At 54.5% G+C, this 23,420-nt stretch overlaps 2 protein-coding genes across 3 annotated transcripts; one reads left to right on the top strand and one right to left on the bottom strand.

The window, feature by feature from the left end:
* The first annotated feature begins 236 nt into the window (after positions 1-236).
* Positions 237-11,966, top strand: FZR1 (fizzy and cell division cycle 20 related 1). Its single transcript, XM_061466966.1, has 14 exons — positions 237-397; positions 4,601-4,745; positions 5,451-5,576; positions 5,783-5,846; positions 6,255-6,382; positions 6,830-6,912; positions 7,315-7,498; positions 7,692-7,757; positions 8,229-8,331; positions 8,968-9,152; positions 10,118-10,351; positions 10,433-10,537; positions 11,327-11,419; positions 11,765-11,966. The coding sequence occupies exons 2-14, from the start codon at positions 4,677-4,679 to the stop codon at positions 11,804-11,806; spliced, it is 1,482 nt and encodes a 493-aa protein (XP_061322950.1). The 5' UTR covers positions 237-397; positions 4,601-4,676; the 3' UTR covers positions 11,807-11,966.
* A 3,745-nt stretch (positions 11,967-15,711) lies between these two features.
* MFSD12 (major facilitator superfamily domain containing 12) lies at positions 15,712-23,404 on the bottom strand. Of its 2 annotated transcripts, none has more exons than XM_061466963.1 (10): positions 23,070-23,404; positions 19,895-20,105; positions 18,982-19,105; positions 18,561-18,755; positions 17,956-18,048; positions 17,760-17,852; positions 16,986-17,156; positions 16,733-16,827; positions 16,268-16,398; positions 15,712-15,833 (listed from the first exon to the last, which is right to left on the bottom strand). In XM_061466963.1, exons 1-10 carry the CDS (start codon positions 23,365-23,367, stop codon positions 15,739-15,741), a joined length of 1,506 nt encoding a protein of 501 aa, XP_061322947.1. In that variant the 5' UTR covers positions 23,368-23,404; the 3' UTR covers positions 15,712-15,738. The 2 variants fall into 2 exon arrangements, with proteins under 2 accessions (XP_061322947.1, XP_061322948.1); XM_061466964.1 differs by having other exon boundaries at positions 16,986-17,090.
* Positions 23,405-23,420: the final 16 nt, after the last annotated feature.

Genomic DNA, 23,420 nt, shown 5'->3' with positions numbered 1-23,420 from the left:
CGGGGGCCGGCAGGTTCGGCGGGCGGTGGGGCTGCAGCCTGGGCTGCTGTCACGGCGGCGCGGGGCGCGGCCCGTCCCGTCCCGTCCCGTCCCGTCCCGTCCCGTCCCCATCCGTGGGCCGCCGAGCTTGATGGACGGACCGGGCGGGCCCGGTGCGCGGCTGGCGCGGCGGGAGCGGAGCGCGGCCCGGGTGTCATTCTTCCGGGGCAGTGCCGGTGGGCGGGCGGTTGGCGGGTGGTGCCGGCGCCCCAACGGCTCCTTCCTCGCTTGTGCCCGCGATGCCCGGGCAGGACGGGGCCGGCGCTGCCTCCGTCTCGGAGCCGATGCTGAGTGAGGGCTCTGCTGCAGCGCCTGGAGGCCGCGGGCCTTCGTGCACCGGGCCCATCTGCTAACAGTGGTGCGCTGGAACCAGGGGCAGCGGGGGCCTGTGTCCAGGCCCGGTGGTTCAGACTTCTGGCTGTAGAGCCTTTACCCGGCCCTGCTCCAGGTGAGCTGACACCGGAGCTGGCTTCGCTACTGTGGCTTCACCCTTTCTTGGCTTCTTGACCAAAGTGACACCATGAGCAGTGGTTGAGTGTGTCTGGTGTGGGCTCTAGTAGAAGAGCACCCAAACAGTGACAGAAACTTGGGTCAACAGTGGATTGTTCGTGACCAGAACAAGTTCATGATGTGCCGTTGTCCACCCTAGGGCTTCTGAGGGGTCTGAGAGAGAATGTCACCACATCCTCCATTAGGGTCTTGTTAATGTGGTGGGGATGTCACATGTTCAGCAGGTTACAGGTTTGAGGTCTTGAAAGTCCAACCTGAACATCGTCTGGGGTGCTGGAGGGGAAGAAGAGTTGTTAAAGCTCATGAGGACTTTTGGGCCATGATGCCTGCAGAATGTTTTGTTTCCGAGGTTCTTCACAGCGCAACCCCTTTCCTGGCAACAGCATCAGATACTAAAGCCTGATTTACTTTATTATTGACTCAGAAGCAGAGTTTTCTGGGACTGTTGACTGAAGCCCCAGTTGAAGCTGTTCTGTTGTCTGAATCCTCTTTCTGTTGTTGACCATTGCAGCCCCAGCAGGTTAGATGTTATGAGGAAGCAGACTTTGAAAGAGCTCCCCGGCCAAGGCTTCTTGGCAGTTCTTAATCTTGGCTTTTAGTATATAAACTGCTAAAACCCCACCAAGCAAAAGAGCCTGAAGGTCCTACAAAACATTTCAAAACACATACAGTGAGTGACCTTTCTTGTGATCCCTTCTGATCCTAAGAAAGTCCTCTGAGTCTGGAATGCGTAACATGGAAAAACTCCACCTGTATAAAGGCTGAAATCCAGGCATTTCATCCATCCTCACTCCTTTATTATCAGCTCTTGGTGTGCAGGGAAGTGGTAGAGTCTACATCACAGGGGGTATTTAAAGGAAGCGGTGCTCAGAGACATTGGTTACTGGTGAACACAACAGTGTTGGGTTAATGGTAGAGCTCAATGATCTTAAAGGTCTTTTTCAACCTAAATGATTCTGTGCAAAAGAAGTAAATATCTTGTAGGTAACAGCCAAAAGGAATGCTGTTGTATGCTGGTTGGTGAGTAGCTGACAGCAGAACCTGCGTTTCTCCTGTCTGTCCATCAGGTTGTCCAAAATGTGTGTTTATGTGGCAAAAGCTGCCATCAGGTGACAATGGAAGCCGAGGTGCAGTGGCTGCAGTTTAGCCTCTCTTGACTGTGCAGTGGCTGCACGTGGCTCAGCTCTCGTCTTCAGGGGCCATTTGGTGGTTAGGTGAAGTCAAAGCAGAACACAAGGTCGATGCCTCTCCTCTCTTTGTCAAGTAGGAGCTCAAGGGAATAGTACCCAGCTCCTTCCCCAGTGTGTGTCCTAACCTCTGGCACCTGCAGAAAGGGATAGTGTTGAGCACAGCAGGAACCCGTTCCTGACATCCACAGGAGCAGCAAAACTTGTTCAGCACTTGATGTTTCTTAAACATGAGCTGCCAGAGCTGAACCTGATCCTGCACTCAGCCTTCAGAGCTGTGCTTGAGCCTCTGGAACAGCCAGAGAGAAAAGAGGAGGTGTTCAAACACTGTTTAACATAGGTACCTGCTAATGATTGCATCTCTCAAACTGGAGTTGTATTTCCAATGTCTCTTATTTGGTTTTCTTTGATAATAGATGAACCTCTTGGGAGATGTTCTGTTAATCAAATGCAGAGGTTGCCTTTTGTCCCAGAGGCAAGAGGTGACCCCGTGGTGAGTATGTGTTGTGTGTTCATGCTCCTGTTTCTCTTGCCCTGCTGAAGACTTTGTACTTCATTCTGGGTTTCCTGGGAACAGGTGTGTCCCTCTTCATTGTGGAGAAGTGAGAGGAAATAATCCCTCCCTGCAGGCCATGAAAAGGGTGATGATCATAATGGTGACAACCTGAGAAATCCTCTGCTGGGTACACTATTGTCATGTCTGCTTAGATAAACTGTGCTTCTGACAGGCTGCTCTGCGCTGCAGCGAGGTGTGTGGTGAATGAAAATGTGCTCTAGGAAGTAACACACCTCCAGTTCTCCAAACTTCTTCTCCTAACTTACTAAAAGCTGGCTGGAGCAAATGTGGAACCCTCTCATCTGGGGCCTGGCTGCTGCATGGGGTTGATGGTCATGCTTGTATTTGAGCCTTGACTTGAGCAGTTGAAAATGTGCTTGTCCTTTGAGTACAGCCCAGCAGGCGTGACTCTGGCTTCCCTTCCAGTTATGGGGAAAAGAGGGGGAGGGTTAGGGAAAACGTCTGTGCTGAAAGCAGTGGCTGTACCTGAGTATTGCCAATCTAAGAGGCAGCAGTAGCAGTGTTCTTGGTAGGCTTCCTGCAGTGTTTCCTTTGGGCAAGGGTTTGCATCTGAGAGCAACTGTTTTGTGTTTGGAAACCCTCTGGTGTTGTCCTGGTGTGCTGGAAGTTTGAATATTGGAGGGAGGGGCATTATTTACTGAAGGCTTCTCCCTAGACAGAGATTTTCCTGTTTCTTGAAGCTCTCACAACCCTGAGTGTTGGGTGTGAAAGTTCACACCACGTGCAGAGCTGTCAGTCATCCTTGGCTCACACAGTTCCCTGCCGCACTCCATGACCTGAGTGTCCTAAATTAGTGCTGTTGCTGTGTGGTTGCTGGTCAGCATTCCTTTGTCACCTCTCTAGGGCTGTAGGTTGCTTTGGAAAGGTATAAATTAAGCTCCTTAAGGGGAAACCTTAGAGCAGCTCCCAGTGCCTAAAGGGGCTGCAAGAAACCTGGAGAAGGGCTCTGGACAAGGGTCTGTAGGGACAGGACAAGGGGAATGGGTTTAACCTGCCTGAGGGGAGATTGAGATGAGCTCTTAAGCAGAAGCTCTTCCCTGTGAGGGTGATGAGGCACTGGCACAGGGTGCCCAGAGAAGCTGTGGCTGCCTCATCCCTGGCAGTGCTCAAGGCCAGGTTGGACACAGGCTTGGAGCAAGCTGCTCTAGTGGAAGGTGTCCCTGCCCGTGGCAGGGGGTGAGACTGGGTGAGCTTTAAGGTCCCTTCCAGCCCAAAGCTGTCTGGGATTCCGTAATTTGATGATTCACGTGTTAAGCCACAAAAGGAAGAGGAGGGGATGATGACCCATGGCATTTTTTGTGATTTGAGAGGCCCTGTTAGCCTTTAATGCAGATTTCATAGATCAAGGGTAGGTCAGGTTGGTGATGAATGAATTACAAAAGGAGGGGGAGTGCTTGACATGCGATGCATTCATTTTTTTTTTAACCTCCTTTGTTAATAGCATCACAGACTTCTGTAATTTCTCCCTCGCAGTAATGGAGTCTCTGACTCTTCACCTGGGGATGATCAGGTTGGCATGAGATACCCCAGGGATGCTCCAGCAAAAGCATTGGGATGCTTAATGGCAGGGAGGAAAAGACCTCTGCATTTCAGCATCTGTAAGAAGTACAAGTTTAAGCACTAAGAAATAGTTCAGCTAAAGGGAAGGTATCTCTGCTCCAGGCCATGCTCTAGGTTTCATGTGCTTTAGCTTTCAAACTAATTACAGAGAATATTGTAATATTTCAATCATGCCTCACTGAACCTGTCTGAGCTTGGTGCCAGTTTCCAGACGCAGACCCTGGGTGGTTGTTTTTTTCTTCGAGGTAAAGCTCCCTGCAGCAAACCTCTCCCACTGCAGAGGGGGCTGAGGCCTGTGTTAGATTCCACCTTTCCCTTTGGAGATGTCTTGGGTTTAAAGACCAACTTGGCACCTCTCTTCTGGCATTTGTGTCAGCATAACCTAGGGGCAAAGCATGAGATGTGTGTGAGTTGGGCAGCAACATTGCTGCTCTGTGCCCTTCAGAGCTTGGAGCTAGCCAAGAGAAATTGGGAGAGCATGGGCATCAGCCATTGGATGTTAACCCAAGGGGCTGCCTAGTCCATAGCAGTGTGTGGTACTAAGAGTCTGCAGGACTTTTGACACGGCTAAAAGTTACCCCAGGCAGTGTCAGCACCGTAGTGTGCACTGCTGTGGATAGGAAAAGTGGTTTTAGGTTGAAAGAACAGACAGAAGAGGTTGGGAAGAGGCTGCTTCTATATGAAATGGTGGAATAATCTGGTGGTTTTCTTGGCCTGTTTGTTGCAGCAGACTAATTACTGATTGGACTTAATGCACGCAAAATCCTGAGCCTGCTGGACTCTCAACCTTTCTGCTTCCCAGCATGGACCAGGATTATGAGAGACGTCTTCTACGCCAAATCAACATACAGAATGAGAACACAATGCCTTGTGTGAGTACACATGGGCTCTGCTGAGTGCTCTTGGTCTGACTGTTAAGTTTTCTTGTGACTGTTTTCCCTTGAGCTTTTAAAAGACATGGGATCTCTTTGAAGCAAACCTTAATGTTCCCTTGGGCTGTGAGCAACTGTGAGTTCCTGGGCTGTTCCAGAATAACTGAGCAACTTCAACAACAAGGAGTTAAGATACTTTAATGTAGCTTAGTATTGCCTTCTAAATAAATGATCTCGGTAAGCACATGTGGAAAATGAAAAGCTGGGGGCTAACTAACAAACCAACCAACTGCAGGGCTTGACAAGGTAGAAAAGTCCAGTGGGGGCCACCAAGATGGTTGAAATCAGCCCTTTTCTGAGCTGGGGGTCCCTTCCAACAGAAATGATTCTATGCCAAAGCATGTGGCTGAAGGTGAGGAATGTGCTGCTCACCCTGCAGCAGTCTGTACCATTCCGCCTGCCTTGGATCTGCCTTGACAGGGTCACTTTGAGAGGGAGCACTCAGGAAGAAGCTGTTTAATTGCTTCTTTTGGGAGATGTTTCCATGATAGTTGGACTCTGATGTGCTCACTGGCTCTGTGAAGAGGATAAACTAGTGTTTGGCTCTTCTCCTTTGGCCTAGTCAGCTTTGACAAGACCCTGTTGATGTTTTTCAGACCCCTGCCATGATCAACACTCATTCTTGTATGGGTCTTTTTAATTCAGGTAGCAGAGATGAGAAGAACCCTGACGCCTTCCAATTCTCCCATGTCTTCTCCCAGTAAGCATGGTGACAGATTCATTCCCTCAAGAGCTGGGGCCAACTGGAGCATCAACTTCCACAGAATAAATGTACGTTTTTTCTCCCCTCTCCTGCAGTCTTGGAAGTGAGGAAGGGGCTGGCAGAATTGCTCTGCTTGTCTTCTGCTGCCTCAGAAGAGTTCCTTTGAGGGCATGTCTTCAAACAGGCTGCCCCTGTCGTCCAGGAGACTTCTTCACTTGTTATTTTACCACGTGTCATGATGTTTCTGTTGGTGAAAGCGTGTTTCTCCCTTTAGGAAAACGAAAAATCACCAAGTCAAAACAGAAAAGCAAAGGATGCTACCTCAGACAACGGCAAAGGTGAGGGCACACTCCTACCGCTTGTGCCAAAGCTACAGCTTTTGCTCCAAGCTCTGTTGGCAAGTTTGGAAATGGAGGGAGCACTGATACTTCAATGCTTATGCAAAAACACATGCTGGTGTGTTAGGAAATGCCCTCATCATGAGAGTGAGTCCTGGGTCAACCTCAATGGACTCCTGACAAGCATGTGGGAAGCATGAGGCTATTTCTATCTCTTGATTTGTTGTGCCTTGGAAGTCCTTTTCCGATGGACTGTGGGGAGGGAAAGCTTGCTGCAAATCTTGATTCCAAACTGTGGCTCCAGGCTTATTAAGAGGCCCTGTGAATGTTAAGTGTGATCCTGCGGCTCCCTGTGGAGCTGTCTGCTGCTGCCGTGCTCCCCGCCTAAGCACACATTTGGGTTCACAGATGGCCTTGCCTACTCTGCCTTGTTGAAGAACGAACTTTTAGGAGCAGGGATCGAGAAGGTGCAAGACCCACAGACAGAAGACAGGAGGCTGCAGCCATCCACCCCAGAGAAGAAGTCTCTCTTCACTGTAAGTGGGTTACCTGACATTAAAACCAGCAGAGGTTTCACATGTGTGCCACTGGAACAAAGCACCTCGTTCTGCCAGGCTGCTGGGGCCAGTGAGGTAGTGCTGTTCCTTGACTGAGATAAGCTGTTGATAACAAAATTGGGTGGCCTGCAAGGTGAACAGAGGGATCTGCAGCAAGCTACATACTTCCTATTTCTGTGCTGGCAGGGAAGCTGAGTTGGAACCAAGTTTTTTGGGGCAGTGTGATAAATGACCAAATCAAACTTGAGGATTTCAGTGGAGATGAGGGTTTTTTTTGTGTGGTTCTGGAGCACACGGGAAAGGGAGGAACTGGAAAGTCTGGAAAATCTGGCTGTGGGTGTTAGAGTTAGCATTGGGCACCAGCATGTGTTCTGCCAAAGTCCTGGTTGTGCTGGGGCTCTTACTGGATATGTTTTCTTTATACAGTATTCACTCAGCACAAAACGTTCTAGCCCAGATGATGGCAATGAGGTCTCACCGTATTCCCTGTCTCCTGTCAGCAACAAAAGGTAATGCTGATTCTCCGCAGACAGCAAGAAGGGAAGGGCTGGGACAGAGGATTCACTGTGTTCTCCAGGGCTTTATATTAAGGCACCAACAGTTGCTATGCGAGGTGGGTTTAGGAATCTGTGGAGATAATAAGTAGGGACAGTAAAGTTGTGAGAATTTTGTGCAGGTGCCCATCATGCTTCGATCTGTCTTGGCCAACTTCCGGTAGTCAGTTTACCTCTTTGATCTCCAGCTCCTTTATAGCAGCGCAACCTAATTCTTTCCAGTTTGGAAAGAATGTTGCAACCTCTGTATGTGTTTCTATAGCCATGCCGGTATGCTTTGAAGAGTGGCTACATTTGTGTCTACCATCTGCTGCCCGGTGTAAGATCCTGTCCTTGTTTTTGTATTTTTGTAAACAGCCAGAAACTGCTCAGATCACCTCGGAAACCTACTCGGAAAATCTCCAAGATTCCTTTCAAAGTGCTGGATGCCCCAGAGCTGCAGGATGACTTCTACCTGAACCTGGTGGACTGGTCCTCTCTGAACGTCCTCAGTGTTGGCCTTGGGACTTGTGTGTACTTGTGGAGCGCTTGTACGAGCCAGGTAAATGATCATCCATATCAAGAGAGTGAGGCACCCATTGCTGTAGCATTTTCCAGAGCTACAGTAGATGCTGTGTTAGGGATCTAGCACTCGCAATTCTCTGCCCCAGACTAGGTACTAGTCAGTGAGACAGTTAATAGTGTAGTTTGACAACAGCAAATGTTCCTTAACTCCATTCTGTCCTACTCCCAAGGTAACCCGGCTGTGTGATCTCTCTGTGGAAGGAGATTCTGTAACATCTGTGGGCTGGTCAGAACGGGTCAGTACAACATTGTCAATATCAATAGCTGTGAAACTTCATTTAGACACTCTTCTGGTAGCTCTTCCTTATAGGTTTCATTTCTTAGATTGTTTTTCCTGTATTTTCCCAAACTCCATGTATGCATTACAAAGCAAATGCGGTTTGCTGTTCTCGCTGGTTTTCTTGCTAAGTGAGAGGGGATAGAAGGCAGCCTCTTGGATCTTGAGGTTGTCGAGGTATTTGCAAAGAGGTGTGGGAGGGAGAAAAAGCCAGTTGGCTTCTCCAGTTCTTGACAGTAAAATGCTACAATAAATATATTCCAGCCAGGCTGCTTGGCACTCTCAGGAGGGAAAAGATGTAAGATGGAAGAACTTGGTATGCTTTCCCTTTTGTGGGATTTATCACAAGTCTTTTCCTCAGCTTTTAGTTTTTGTTTTATGTCTGTCTGCACTTACTGACTTTACTGATTGTGGTCTTCTGCTTCTCTAGGGGAACTTGGTAGCTGTTGGCACTCACAAGGGTTTTGTACAGATCTGGGATGCAGCTGCAGGAAAAAAGCTCTCCATGCTGGAGGGGCACACAGCCAGAGTTGGTAAGGAGGTGGGAGGAAGAGGTTTCACATGTTTTGTTTCTTCATGATTGAACTTTCTCCTGTGTGAGGGATTTGCTTGAAATAACAGAACTCAAAGTACCAGAATTGATAGTGCTATGTCTTCAGTAATCTTCAAAATACCATCACTGTGGTGTTCTGACCCTGGGTGTGGTGGTGGTGGAGGTGGAGTCTTGCAGCTGGTGTTTCTGCCATCTCTGAGGCATTTTAGGTTTGGTTACAACATCTTTTCTCACTGCCCCTGGCTTCCTGTGTCAGCCCTGCAGGCAGGCAGCTTTACACTGAGATTTCCAGTTCCCCTTTTCTGTGGGGACTCTTTTCTTTGCTCAGAGGTGCTATGAATCCAAAAGCTGGAGTGAGATTTGGGAAGTCAAGGCACTCTCCAAGTTTCTGTGCTTTATTGCACTGTGAAATGGGATTAGTGATACATTCAGTAAGGTTATGCAGGTTAATCTTCCTTTGTACACTACTCTAGGGACTTCAGAGGGATATAAGGGAGATCCATCAGCGCTGATTTTTCTTTATCTTTTTAAAACCTCGCCAACTGTGGGGTCTGTTCTGCCTCCCCACTCCTGCAGGACTCCCACAATGTGCTCTTCTGCTCTCTCTGCATTCAAGGTGCCTTAGCATGGAATGCTGACCAGCTATCTTCTGGGAGTCGAGACCGGATGATCCTTCAGAGGGACATCCGCACACCCCCATTGCAGTCTGAGCGGCGGCTCCAGGGCCACAGGCAGGAGGTCTGTGGGCTTAAATGGTCTACAGACCACCAGCTCCTGGCCTCTGGAGGCAACGACAACAAGGTATGGTACTGCCTAGGAGCCAGGTGAGCCTCAGGGTCTCTGCATCTTCACCAAGAAGCAGCAGACCCCCTTCCTTCAAGGATATATGTCCTTTCTGAAAGGGTCTTTTGTTCCAGTTGTTGGACCGTGTCCAAACAAACCATGCTGAGCCTCTCCTCAAACTCCTCTCTCTATTGAAATTAACAACGCAAATTTAATTTTGCTTCTGTATTTGGCTAATTAAATCTAGAGCTTGACTCAGGGGTTTGAGTGCAACAAAGCTACTGGTAAGCTGTGCTTCCTGACTTTATTTAGGTAGAATATAGTAGCTTATTGCAGTAATGTTTATCTATGCAGAAGGAAACTAAGTTTAGAGCTTTAGAAGTTTTAATACCTATAATGCAGGCTTGTAGTTCACTGAGCACCATATGGAAGAAGCATCTGTTGTGGAGAAGCAGTGCTCAGCACTTTGGAGTGGGTTGCTAGGTAGTGAATTTGCCCAGTGCCTGTGTGACAGCGTGGTTGTACCCAGTTCCTCCTGCTCAGAATAACTTCTAATGAACCTGAGCATATTTCTAAATGTGTTCTGGAATAATTCAGCCATAAAGGGAAAAGAAGGTTTTGAGTCATGTTTAGTGATGGCATGGTTTTGGCTTCCTAAGCTTACCTGAAACTCAGCACTCATCCTGAGAGATAGACCTACCATGTCGGGTTTGGAGCTGGATGATCTTTAAGGTCCCTTCAACCCAAACCAGTCTGGGATTCTATGACTGTGGCCCTCAGAATGGCTTCTCAGCTGAAGTGGTGGCAGGGTAGTGGTTTCAGGGCTGCCAAGTGCAGAGTGGAGATGCATGTGCTTGGGCAAGGCTGTGGGAAACGACCTTGTTGCCCAACTGCCCTCATCAGTCCCAGTGCAACATCGTGGTTTGTTGTGTGCCCGTAACACCCACTGCAGCACAAGTCTGATCACGTCTCTCCTCTGCCAGCTCCTTGTCTGGAATCACTCCAGCCTGAGTCCTGTCCAACAGTACACCGAGCATTTGGCAGCAGTGAAAGCTATTGCCTGGTCTCCACACCAGCACGGACTCCTCGCCTCTGGTGGTGGCACCGCTGACCGCTGCATACGTTTCTGGAACACACTCACGGGGCAGCCCTTGCAGTGCATTGACACCGGGTCACAAGTGTGCAACCTGGCCTGGTCCAAACATGCCAATGAGCTGGTAAGTTCCTTCCTGTGCAGTCCTACTGCTGAGCTGTCTCCTGTTCAGCAGCTTAATGCATGTTTCCCTCTCCCCTTCCAGGTGAGTACCCATGGCTACTCGCAGAACCAGATCCTCGTCTGGAAATACCCCTCCTTAACTCAAGTAGCAAAGCTCACAGGGCATTCATACAGAGTCTTGTATCTGGTGAGTGATGGCCATGTCTCTGAAAACCTCTGTAACTTCTGTAGCTGCTTTATCTGGCTGCAGATAAAGCATCTTGTTGGGGCTCCTCTTCTGTGCTGAAGATGAGGCCCAAAGCCACAGTGCCAGTGGCACTGTAAGCTGCCTGTAGTATAGGTGGAGGTATGAATGCTGCCATGTGAGCAACAGAAAATGCTCTGGATCTAGTTTCCTTGCCTGCAAGGGTTACCTTTCATTTGCTGCTATGGAAATGTGAGGTTTTATTAATGAATAGCAAAGCCTGCCAAAACACTTCTAAGGAAGCAGAAGCATCTATTTTGTTCCCTTAAGACTCGAACGCTTTTTCACTGGTGACTGCCAGCAGGGGAAGAATTTGATGCTTTCAGTCTTCCTAATTTGCCATTAAAATGCTTGGTGTAGTTAATCCCCATCGATCCCATACCTGCTTTGTTACTGCTACACAGGGCTTTCAGTGGTGAACTCACACTTCCTGCCTTAACACATATTTATAGTGTGGGGAGGAGTTGCCTCAATTACAAATGGGTTGGAGTTCCTAATACAATAATCCTTTTTGTGATAATTCTACCCATGTGTTCCATAGCTGCGTAAATAATATGCAAGTGCTTGAATTGGCACCTACTGAGACTGAATGCTGCACACGAAAGCAGAGGTAGCTGCTTGGTTTCTCACCAAGTAGGAAGGAGAGTTAAATCTCTCTTTCATTCCAATGAAGATTTGTTTTCAACCTCAGAAATGAAAGAGATGCTAAAGGTTGCTCTCTCTTGGCCTTAGGCAATGTCCCCTGATGGGGAGGCCATAGTCACAGGAGCTGGAGATGAAACCCTCCGTTTCTGGAATGTCTTCAGCAAAACTCGCTCAACAAAGGTAAAGATGTGTGTGTTGTTTGCATGGCTGCAGCTCTGTTCTGCCCTGGGGGGTCAAGTGAGTCCAAGCTTGCTCTTTTCCACTGCCTTGCTTCTGATCTCGTCACCAGATCCTGCAGATTGAGGGCTGGATGCAGTGAAGGGTTAAACTTTGCAGAGATATGAAGGTTGCCTCTGTGTGCCCAAGGCAGTGGGACAGGACATCCTTCTCCTGGCTGCTACAGGGGTGCTGCACACAGCACCATTCTGGGGAGCTCACAGACTAGCAGTTGTTTTAATGCAGACCCCAAAGGGCAGATGGAGTAGTGCTGCAGTACTTAGCCCCTGCCTCGTCTTCTCTTCTCAGGAGTCAGTATCCGTTCTCAACCTCTTCACCAGGATACGATAAACCCTCGTGCTGAGACCCAGGAGACTGCAGGCTGCCATACCAGGATGAAACCACTACCTTGGTGTGCATGGACCCCCAAGTGATTCACCAGAAGGGGAGGGGGTGCCAGTGGGCCTGGAGGATGGACCCAAGAGATGATCATTAAATACGTGCTTGTGAACATGCTGGGCAGTATTTGGGGTAGGGTTGGGGAGGGGAGGGAACTGCCAAAGGTTTATGGATTCATCCTTCATAAAAGGGTACAAGAGAAATGTTAAACCTGCATCTTCCAACCCTCATGTTGTGTACTGGAGAAACCACGTGTGACATGGACCTCTGAGATGGGACCAGCTGCTGCATTGTCCCCTCCTGGGAGAGACCAGACCATCTTTGCCTCTGTAGGAACAACTTTAATGTGCTGCTCTGAGTCCTGCTGTCCTTGGATGCCATCGGTGGAGGTAGGAGCCAGCCAGACCAGTTCAACATCACTCATGCATGGGGGCTGGATTCCAGGCTTGTTGCCTGGCACCCCCCTTAGAGAAAGAACCTGGAGAACTGTTTCTTTCCTTGTGCTCCCCAGGGGCGCTGTGACTCGATACAGTCATTCCAGCTTGAGTTTTGCTTTGGTTTAGGCATGCTTGACAGCTGCCTTCTAATCCATTTTGGGGAGCTCAGCTTTGGAGGAGACTTGAGGCTCCATCATGGAGGGAGCACATTCAGAAAGTGCTGAAATTGCTGTTGCATGTTCTGGGCTGATCCTTTTAGTTAACAGAGAGGAAAACCAATGGCTTGAAGAAACCCAACCAGCAACCACTGTGCAGGTGGAGCTCCCCACAGTGGTGTTTGTGGCGGGCTGGTTGCACTGGAGTCTTCCTGAGGACAAAAGCAGTTGAGATGTGTCTGTGAAACAAAACCACTCATGTGGATCTGGGTGGTTTTGGAGAGAGCAATGGCTTCTTCTGGCTGGAAGAGGGGAATAACGCCACGTCTGGACGAGAACAGGGGTTCTTTTTTGAAAGCAAGAAGCGTTGCTTTATTTTCTAACCCCCCAGGTCAAAGCCAGGGACCTGTTGTGGGGGTTTTGGGGAGGTTGTGGGGGTTTTGGGGAGGTTGTTGTGGGGGTTTAAATTGAATGAGAAGAGAGTGCCATGGCCTGAGCTGTGAAGTGCTCATGTGTCTGTGTTGCTTTTAATTTAAAGAGAAGCTGTTGTGCAGGCTGTTCCCCTCTCACTCTGCCCATATGCCAATGCTCTCCCTGCCACACCAGAATGGATGCAAGTGCTGTTTCGTCTTCCCAGTTGGATTTTCCTGCCTGTGTATATAGACCTTGATCTGTTCTCTGTAGATTGCATAAGTGATAATGTTTCTCTCTTCCTTTTCCTTCTTTCCCTGCACTGGGCTGTAATAGGGATGTGATTGCCTCTTCCCCAGTGCCACCAGTACCCGTGGTGTAGGAAGGATGTGTAGGAAGCTCCACACGGAGAAGGGCAGCGAGGTGCTGCTCTGTTCACTGCAGCCTTGACTATGGGTGCCATTCACCAGTGCCTGGATCAGGCTTTTGGTGCTTGCTCCCTTTGCATGTCACGGGGATGTATGAGGCCCTCGTGTGCCAGGCTAGCAGCACCCAGGCTCCACAGCCCAACCTGGCAGCCACACTGTGGTCTTACAGCCTCACCTGCTTCCAAAATGTCATGTCAAAGGGATTTCTGACCCACCTTTTCAACACAATGACTTTAGTGTAGTGCAGGGACATGGAGCTTGGTTTAAAAACCACCCCATGGCCTCGCAGCCCTTCTCTTCTTGTGAGGTACATTCACAGGCACTGTTAAACTTCCAGTGTGTGGAAGGAGCACTCAAAGCACTGAGGAGGAGTTAAAATTAACTTGGATCATTAAGTTGGTGAGAGCAGGTTTGAAGTCAAAGGCCACCTGCAGCAAGACACTGGCTTTCCAAGGCTTCTGTCCTGTCTGCTAACCACCATATTGGGCAGCAGCTGGGCCCAGGGTGGGTTTTTTCACCCAGGCTGGAGATGGTTGTAGGTGTTGCTGTGGATTTTCCCGTCTGTTGTAGGTTCCCTTCGGCTGAAATCCCGAAATTCAGGTGGCTTTGTGTGTTCTGGAGCAGGAGGGAGCTGAGCCCAGGGGGATGCTGCTGACTGGGAACGGCCACTTGTGTGTCTGTCCAAGCATCAGGGTCTTCTCTCCCCAGGGACTCCCACATCTCACCCTGGAGTTGCACTGGGAGCAGGTTGGCTTCTCTCCTTCTGGTGATGGAGTGAATGAGCTCTTCCTATGGACCTGGCACAACCTCCTTCCCAGCAGTGGTGTTCCCAGAGGTGCTCCCTGGGGGTTCGATGCTGCTATGTGTGTTCTATGTGAGCACAGGCAGAGGGCAGAGCAGAAGGGCCTCCCTGAGCCTGGGTTGTGAAGTCTTGGCCATGGGGCATTGTTATATGTAAGGTGGGGACAAACCCCACAGCAAGCACGTTGTGACTTGTCTGTGTAAAACAATCTAACTGGCATTAAACAAGGTGTGGATTTACGGCTCAGGGTGGCTCTGCTTCTGCTTTTCCAGGGTGAGGTTAGGGGAGCAAGGGCTTTGGCTGTGGCTGGAGGAGAAGGAAGGGGGGGGGGAGCAGTGGGAATCTGGCTGGGGGGAGATGGGGCAGCTCTTCTGCTTGCTCAGTCCCACCAGTTGGGGTCTTGCCCCCTCCTTCGAGCCTCCTCACATCCCAGTGCCTCCAAGGGCACCCCCCAAGTGGTGGGGACAGGCCCATGAGTGTCCCCTGCCTGAGCCCTGACATGCTGCTGGTGGGGACACAAAACCTGCTCCCGTGCTCAAGCAGGCCCTCACCTGGAAGACTGATCTGCTGCAGGGCAGAGCTGGTCAGGAGTGATGATGAAGAGGCTGAGAACCCCCAGTACTCCCTGGACACCAGCCACGGGTCTGCCCCATGGAGGGGGAGTGGAAGCCTGTGCCTCAGGTCTGGGCGGAGCTGGCGCATCTGGGGTGAGGAGCTCTTGGGGGTTCAGTTTCCGCCCTCCCTGGGGAGCCCCTCAACCAGAGCAGACGGAGGTTGACGGACCTCAAGGGCTTTCTGGTGTGAGGAGCCTTGGTGGGACCCCACCATCCCCAGGGACCCGTCTTGGGCAGCAGCAAGCCCGCGATGAGCTTGGGGGACTGCAAGGGAGCGCTCCTCCAGACCGCCAACCACCACACGGTGACGCCGGCCCGCAACTCCGGCCTCCCGCCGCCTCCATGGCGTGTTGGGGCGCAGCCAGGACCTCCCGCCCAGCCCGCGAGCACGCATGCGCACACACACGCTGTGCCTGCCCGGACCCGCCGCACACACGTGACCCGCGCGGGTCCAGGCAGCCCGGCCCCGCCCCCTCCCCCGCCGCCGCTGCCCCGAGCTCCACTCGGCTGCAGGGGAGACCCTCATTGGCTATCCCGGGGGGCGGAACATCCGCGCAGCACCCAATCATCACGCTCCAGCGCTCCTCCTCGGCAGCCATTTTGTTTGCGGGCGCTGCCGCCATGGCTGTTGAGGGCGGCCATCTTGCGGTGCCGGTGCCCCCCCCCTCGCGGGAGGCCAGTGCTGGGGGAGCGGGGACCCCCGCGCGCGGGGCACCCCGCAGGTCCTATCCCGGGCGCGCAGTGACGGTCAGGGCGCTCGGCTGTGTTTGTGGGTTTTAACTCCTCTCCCAGGGGCCGTGTCCGGACTGCCCTCACACAGGGGTTATACCATAGCGCTGCCCCCCCGCAGCGCGCCCCAGGGCGGTGCCAGCACTGGCGGCTGCTCCGGGCGCGCCCGGCCGAGCGGGGGGTACCCACAAGTCCAGTGCAGGGGACACGAGGCGGGGCCGGGGTCACCCCCCCCTCCCCGAGGGGCTCAGCCCCCGTCGCAGCGGGGTCGCCTCAGCAGAGCTCACGGTGCAGGGCACGGCCCTGGTTCAGTTGATGCTGGTGGTGCGGCCCCCGCCCTCTGCGCTCTCAGTCCCGCTGCAGGAGGTCCCCGCTCTGCTCAGCCCCCGTAGGCAGACGGCATCTGCATGATTAGGAGCGAGGGGACAAGTCAGGAGCCGCTGCTGCTTCCCAAGGCAGTGCAGGGAGGTTCACGCTCTCCCCCCTCACACAGCAAGATGCAGGTCATAGAAGCACTGAGTGCTGGTGTGGGCATCTCCAGCCTGGCAAGGGGCACTTCTGCCCCCACGTATGACCGCCACCACCCCTCAGTGATGGCCTGAGGGGGCCAGCGGGCAGTGCTGGGTCCTGCCCTCCAGGAGGGCAAAACACAGCAGGGACAGCTCCCAGTGCCAGGGCGCAGGATGGTGGTCCTGCCTGCCCAATGGCAGTCATATGTGGCAAGGCCACCACCAGCTCTGCCACAGGGCCAGGCTCCCACTGCTTCCCATCGGGAAGGACACTTCATCCCAGGCTGGCACAGGACATGGCACTACCAGAGCCCCCAGCCCCACTCACGGTAGCGGACGTGGATTGGCCACACCATGATGCAGCAGAGAGAGGCAATGGCGGCGACGGCAACACCTCCGGTGACCCCCACCATCACCCAGTGGTAGAAGCTGGCACACTCAGAGCAGCAGAGCTCGGACCTGCAGGGACAGGGCAAGGATATGGCTCATAGGCAGGAGCAGGGGCTGGACCAGTGCTGATCAAAGTGCCCTGACAGCAGGCCCATGTCCTCAGTCTTACGACTAGGAGGTGAAGGAAAGGTCCAAGGCAAGGAGAAGGGGCTGTACCCCACTGAGATCCCCACCCTCTTTGTGTGCCTGGAGATGCAGCCCTCATCTGGGGCTGGAGAAGTTGGGGGGTATTTATGACAAATCAGAGCAGGTTTCCACCCATGTCCCTTGCTCCAAGGCAGGGGTGTTTGCTGCCTGGCATGCAGGCGATGCGGCTGGAGCCGTCACTGTGAGGGACACTCACGGGCACGGGTGCAGGTTCTGGATAGCCATCACGGCCAGGCCGTTGGCCATCTTGTCCGTGAAGCTCATGGCGCCGTAGACGAACGCGCTGCTGTGCTGCAACGGGAGAGGAAAGCTCATGGGCCCCGCACAACGCAGCGAGAGCCTTGTGCCCTCTCATGGGCACAGCTCGTATTGCAGCAGAGCCCGTCCTCAGCGCCCTGGCAGGGGTCTCCATCCCCCGGGTCCGTGCCGGCCGGGAGAAGCGCAGGTACCGTGTTGGTGCCGATGAGGTCTGCGGTCATGGAGAGGGAGGTGACCAGGATGGTGGCAGAGCCAGCCCCAAGCAGCACGGCCGCCCCGTAGATCTCTGCTCCCATCTGCTTGACCAGGGTCACCCAGGAGGCGAAGGTGAGGATCACCAGGATGCCCACGAAGTAGGTCAGCTGCTCCAGCCAGCATGGGCAGAGGCAGAAGGAGAGGGGAGAGCTCAGCTCCCGGCCCAGCGGGCACCAGCACGGCCATGGGGAGCAGGGAGGACATGGGTACCCAGGGGATAGCCCTGGCTCCTTTCCAGCTGGTTCTAAGCAAGGAGCCTCCAAGCAGCAAGAGCCTTGTGGTGCTCCAGAGTGTTCTACAGCCCAAGCCCCACAGCGCTGCAGGTGCGGGGCCTGGCACTGGGACACCCAGTCACCAGGAGAGGTGGAGTACTGGGGAGCAGCGCCTGCTGCAGCATGGAGCAGGGTGTCCCCATCCCTACCCAGGGTGGTTCAGCCAAACCCTCCCTCTGCCTCTCACGGGCACCACGGGGCTGACCACAGGTGACTGCGGACCAGAGTGCACAGGATAGACCCATGCCCCCCCCCCCCCCCCCCGCCCACTACTCCATGCTGCAGCAGGGCATCATTGGCAAAAGATGCATGAGGGGTTCCTGCTCTCCAGCCAGGCTGAGGTGTGCCAAGTGCTCTGCACACTTGTGTGGTCAGGATCTGGCCCATGGGCCTTTCCCTTTGGTCAAACTCAAGCCTCACCAGGCCCTCAGGACTCACATTTCGACCCAACCACTTATTCACAGGCTTCATGAGGAAGGAGGAGAGGAAGCCACTGACATACATCACCAGGGGGATGGTGGCGATATATTTCTGCAAGAAATGAGGACAGGGAGGAGATAAGCTCCACATCATCAGCACAGGACCCCTGCCCACGGCACCTTGACACAGGAGCAGGGACCTGCCCAGTGCCCACCTTGGGCAGCATCAGCGAGTTGGTCAGGTACATGGCAATGTAGGCCTGGGAGAGGTTGACGATGAGCCGGGTGGACATGTAGAGCACCGCGACCTGTGAGGGACAGACAGGGCAGCAGTGCTCAGCCCGTGCAAACAGGAGGCTTGGCACCTCCTGTGCCCAGCCCTGCCATGGCACAGATGTCCTCTGAGAAGGGGACAGCCCCTGATGTGGTAGTGGGTGCCCAGTACCACCCATAGAGTAAAGAGTAGTTTGAGCTGGAAAGGACCTTAAACCTCCTCCAGTTCCAACCCCTGCCACAGGCAGGGACCCCTTCCACTAGAGCAGCTTGCTCCAAGCCCCTGTGTCCAACCTGGCCTTGAACACTGCCGGGGATGGGGCAGCCACAGCTTCTCTGGGCACCCTGTGCCAGCGCCTCAGCACCCTCACAGGGAAGAGCTTCTGCCTAAGAGCTCATCTCGGTCTCCCCTCTGGCAGGTTAAAGCCATTCCCCTTGGCCTGTCCGTACAGGCCCTTGTCCAAAGTCCCTCTCCAGGTTTCTTTCTCATCTTTCTATCCCCACAGGACGTCTCACTGCCAGAGGACCCCCAACCACCAGAAGGTACCTGATAGAAGGCAGGTTCCCACAGCCAGTCCCTCCAGATCAGCAGCGGACGCAGAGGGCTCAGCTCCTTCTGAAGTAGGGGAGTGCTCTCCTCTGGCTGGGCTGATGAGCCCCATGGGTACGGCTTCTCTTTGGTGCCCAGGTGGAAGATGAGGGAGAACACAGCCCCCAGTCCCACCACAATGAGGGACAGGTTCTGGGTGAGGCAGAGGGGGTGAGCATGGCAGGGGCTGCCCTTTGCCTGTCCATCAGCCACCCCCAGCTGGTGGAGAAAGAGGTTCTCAAAAGCCCTGGGAAGCTCAGTGCAACCCCTGCCCCATGCAGTGGGTGATGTTTCAGGGTGCTGCTATTTCACTCCCACTGGTACCTCCCCGTTTCAGCCATGCCCCACACAGGGAAGAGGGCACTCCAAGGCCACTTACCCGGAATATAGGGATATCCTGGGGGCCTAAGTGCTCTATGCGTTCAGGCTGGTCCACCTGGAAGTTCAGCAGGAGCCAGGCCAGGCCGTACACAGTGATATTGGCCATGACGGTGAAGGCATACCTGAGGGGAGACAGGACCTGCTCTACTGGAGGGTGTCCCTGCCCATGGCAGGGGCTTGGAGCTGGATGAGCTTTAAGGTCTCTTCCAATTCAAACCAGGCTGTGAGTCTATGATCCCTCTGAGCCACCCTGTTCACTCTCCAGTCGCAGCTCACCTCTGCCACAAGGGTGCCCCAAGGTACCTGAACCAGTGCCCCCAGATCTGGAACCCAGTTACCCCAGCACTGCCCCACATCCTCCCTGCCCCACTGCACTGCAGCTGGTCCCCACTCAGTAGAAGGGACTTCCTCCCACCCCTGCTCCATCTGATAAACCCTCAGCCTGATCCTGACAGATCACAGAATCATTTGAGTGAATGAACTTCATGATGTTCACACAGTCCCACCTCTCAAGCCTGTCCAGATTCCTCTGGATAAGCAGCACTGAGCCGGCTCTGTGCACAGAGCTGCACATGATACCCAGCCTGGCCCTGAGGCCATACCTAACTATGGCACAGCTTGTGCAAGGCCAGGGGCATCTGGGGGTGTCTGTTCCTGTGAGTATCACCCTCCAGTGCCAAAGGAGAAGTGCCCCCAGGGAAGCATCCCAACACCTCTGCCACCAAAACATTCCTGGCAGCAAAGGGTTTGGGCCACCAACCCAGAGCACCAGAGCCACTTGGACACATTCTGCAGGACACCCACATGGCCCAGTCTTGGTCCTGCCGTACCAAGGGCTCACATGTGCCATGACACCCAGGGGACCTCTCACCATGCAAAGGGACATAGCAGAGGCGAAAAGCTGTGCTCACCGGAAAGCTGTGAGCTCCACCTTCTCATGGTCACTGGTCACCAGCTCAGGGATGAGGGAGAGGTGGGAGACCTGTGTGGCTGCCCAGCCAAACTGGAAGATGATGATGAAGGGGAGGTAGTAGATGAAGGCTGCCCACTGTGGCGTGTTCTCCTCGCAGGCCAGGCAGGGGTTGAAGATGAAGGGGAAGGACACAAGGACGCATGTGGTGCCTGGGAAGAGAGCAGAGCAGTGAGAGGCTGCAAGCCCTGTTTCCTTGGGACACCAACAGCCGCAGCCAGCTCAGACACAGAAACAGAGCGAGCCAGCACCTCTGACAGTGTGCTTCAGCCACCTCCCATCTGCTCTGTCCAGAGGACAAGACCCTCACACACGGTCACACCTTGCAGGCACCAGGAGCTTATCTCACCTTCCGCACACGATAACCAGAGCCAGGGCCCCCCCAAGGGGCTGCAAGGCTCTGGGGTCCCCCTTCCCTGCTCCCGGGGGTCTCCCCCCACACTCACACCAAGGCCCCGCAGCACCAGGGACACCTCCGGGCAGCACTGGGAGGGCCGGAGCAGATGTGACCCATGGCTCTTAGCCACCACAGACGGTTCCAGCTTAGCCAGGGGCCGCGGAGCCAAGCTCCTCCCTCAGCAGCAGTGCGACGGCGGGGGGACGCCTGCGTGGAGCAGGCAGGGACAGGATGGCTTCTCCTTCCTCTTCTACAAGGTTACAGAGCACATCTGCTGCACTGCTCCAGAGCTCACACCCAGCTCTGGTGCTCCAGGAGCTCTCAAGAGGCGCAGAGGACTTGGCCACACCACGGTGTCTGCCCCAGAGAACCCCTGGGACAGGAAGGGTCTGAGAGGGTTCCAACTGCACCAGACCTCCTTGGCTCCTTTTGAACCAAGCCCTGCAAGGATCGAGCTCTGCATCCCCTAAGGACATCCCTAGGGTAACGCTGGGGCAGCAGCTGCACACCCAGGCTGCTCCAGCCTCCGTGTCCACCCCTGGCCCATCACCACCATCAAACACCAGGGCCACCCACATGGAGCTGGGCTCCACTGCCATGCATCTGCACCCACATACCCTGGATCTACCCAAGTGAACGCGGCTTTGCCAAGAGCCAAAGGTATGCTGAGGAGCCCACACTGCCCAAGGCAGGCCATGGGAGCCCCCAAAGCACCCCCTTTTCCCACCCCTGGCCCCCGCTTCCAGCAACCAGCCCTGTGGGGGAGGACTGAAAGAAGCAGGATCACAGGAATACCAGGCTTCCCTGGGCAGGGAATCTGGAACAGCACCACCAGACTGGCTTAGAGAGGCAGCAAAGACATTCATCCTTCCCAGACTGCTATGGCTGGAAACTGTCCCCCAGGAAGAGCCAGTGTGATGCTGAGCCATCAGCACCACCAGCACCGGGAGCCCAGTGCCGCGTTGGGGAGATGCCACTGATAGCAACTCGTGGTGTCTGCGCCACAACCACCCCCCGGGCTGTGGTTTCACAAGTTTCCTCTGCTGGGAGTGCGGGTTGCCAGGGCACTCCCACACGGAGCATCTCTGCCACAGTGTGAGGAGTGCAGCACTGCTCCAGGTCTGCTGGACCTCACTGCCATCACCCCACTTCTGGGGACAACAACCCCTGCTCTGGCCAGGGAAGCAGCCTCCAGCCATGCTGCTGGAGCTGGGAAGGGCGATCCAGGACTTCCCTTTGGGAGCAGCAAGAAGCGGAGCTGCCCGTGGAGGGGGCAAGCACAACATCAGCCACTTCCCTAAATCTAGGGGACAGTTCTGAGCTGAGCCCTGGCAGAGGTGAAGCTTCAACACCCTCCCTGACTCACCCAGCAGTACCCCGGGGACATCAGGCACCTTATCGGGCTATCACTGGGCTGCACAGAGTGGTTGGCTGAGATAAGTGTGGGATTAAGATAAGACCACCCCATGCTACAACTGTCCTCTCTGTGTGCATCCACTCTGGTGTTACCATTAAGGGGGTTTATCTCTGCCTGTGGATGTATGTTTCTTCAAGCCAGCTACCCAACAACTGCTCTGCAGGGCTGGAGCAGGCTCCTGCATACCAAGGACCCTACTCCAGGTCACAGTGACCCCACCACGAGCGTCCCGATGAACCCCTGCACCTCCTCGCAGTTTGTTTGACCCCAAGGCATGGTGCAGGATGTCAATAACTCAACACCAAGCCACTGGTGACTCCTCTGTGTTCCCACAGGGCTCTCTCTCCCCATGTGCTGGTTGCCTTCCCCAGTGCAGACAAGGGCCCCAGGGCCACCCACAGGGACAACCCAGCGGTGCCAGGCCACAGACAAGGCCCCGATGAACCCTCGGGCTCATAGGGAAGCCCAGATGTTAACAACAGTCTTGTTACTGCCACAGAATCGACTCACTGAGCACAAAGCTCTGACCCTGACTCAGTGACACCCACACATGGAGGCACAGGGACACTCAGTGCATGGCCTGAGGGACAGTGGGAGCCCAGGGCAGCACCAGCCACTGTGTCACAGCCTACTGGGATGGGGATGGTGCCCATGGGCAGGATGGGGACACCACAGTGTCCCTTCCCCAGCTGTGCCTGAGGGATCCCTCTCCACTCAGCATCTCTAAAGAGCGCCTTTGATGTCTGCCCCCCTCACCAGGCAGCCCAGAAAGGTAACAGAGGCTGATCGTGCACCCCAGAAAGGCTCCCCCTGGGCCATCATCTCCACACAAGGCACCCTGGATGGGCCTCTTCTGTTCCCCAACCCAGGGTCACCCCAGAAAATCTCCCTGGGGCCACCCATCTGCACTCAGAGCATCCCAGAAAGGCTCCCGATGTCCCCCACCCAGGACGCCCCAGAAAAGCTCCCCTGGGGCCTCCGATCTCACCCTCAGTTCCCCCACCCAAGAAATGTTCCCCAAGGGTGCCCATTTCCACCCAGGGCAACCCAGAAAGGTTCCTAGGACCACCCATCTCCAATCAGGACACCCCAAAAGGCACCCGATGTTTCTGCACCCAGAAAAGCTCCCCTGCGGCCACCCACCTCCAATCAGAGCACCCTGGATAGGCACCCTCAGTTCCGCCCCCCCAGCGCACCCCAGAAAGGCACCTCCAGGGCTGATCCCAAAATGCTCCCCAGGGCCACCCATCTCCACCCAGCGCATCCCCGGCGGGGCTCCCCCAGCGCCGCCCCGGCACCCACCGGCGAGGTGCCAGGACTTCCTCCTGCCGTAGCGGCCGCAGCCGGCGGAGCGGTCGGTCTCGTAGCCGAGCAGCGGCGTGCAGAGCCCGTCCGCGAGCTGCCCCGCCAGCAGCAGCGCGCCCGCGGCGCGGTGCCCGAAGCCGAGCGCGCTGTGCAGGAACAGCAGCAGGTACGTGAACCACAGCGCGGCGCAGGCGTCATTCTGGAAGTGCCCGGCCGCGAAGCTCAGCCGCGCCCGCAGCGGCAGCGCCTCCGCTGCCCGCACCGGCAGTGGCAGCGGCAGCGCCCGCTCCTCCATGCCGAGCCGGGCCGGGATGGGACAGGCGGACGGACGGGGCGGGGCTGTCCCGG

This window comes from Pezoporus flaviventris, unplaced genomic scaffold (genome assembly GCF_033815535.1).
Source record: "Pezoporus flaviventris isolate CSIRO_AGI_PZ_B2104156 unplaced genomic scaffold, CSIRO_AGI_Pfla_v1 ptg000043l, whole genome shotgun sequence".
Lineage (NCBI taxonomy): Eukaryota > Metazoa > Chordata > Aves > Psittaciformes > Psittacidae > Pezoporus > Pezoporus flaviventris.
The sequence above is the reverse complement of the archived record's forward strand: the minus strand, read 5'-3'. Positions and strand labels throughout refer to the sequence as shown.

Excerpts from the sequence above, each read along its gene's own strand:
- FZR1 (XM_061466966.1), top strand. The coding sequence starts at position 4,677 with ATGGACCAGGATTATGAGAGACGTCTTCTACGCCAAATCAACATACAG. Across the intron at positions 4,746-5,450 it reads ATGAGAACACAATGCCTTGT|GTAGCAGAGATGAGAAGAAC; the intron begins GTGAGTACACAT and ends TTTTTAATTCAG. Across the intron at positions 5,847-6,254 it reads TACCTCAGACAACGGCAAAG|ATGGCCTTGCCTACTCTGCC; the intron begins GTGAGGGCACAC and ends TTGGGTTCACAG.
- MFSD12 (XM_061466963.1), bottom strand. The coding sequence starts at position 23,367 with ATGGAGGAGCGGGCGCTGCCGCTGCCACTGCCGGTGCGGGCAGCGGAG. Across the intron at positions 17,157-17,759 it reads ATAAGTGGTTGGGTCGAAAT|CTGACCTACTTCGTGGGCAT; the intron begins GTGAGTCCTGAG and ends TGGCTGGAGCAG. Across the intron at positions 16,828-16,985 it reads ACCTCATCGGCACCAACACG|CACAGCAGCGCGTTCGTCTA; the intron begins GTACCTGCGCTT and ends CTCCCGTTGCAG.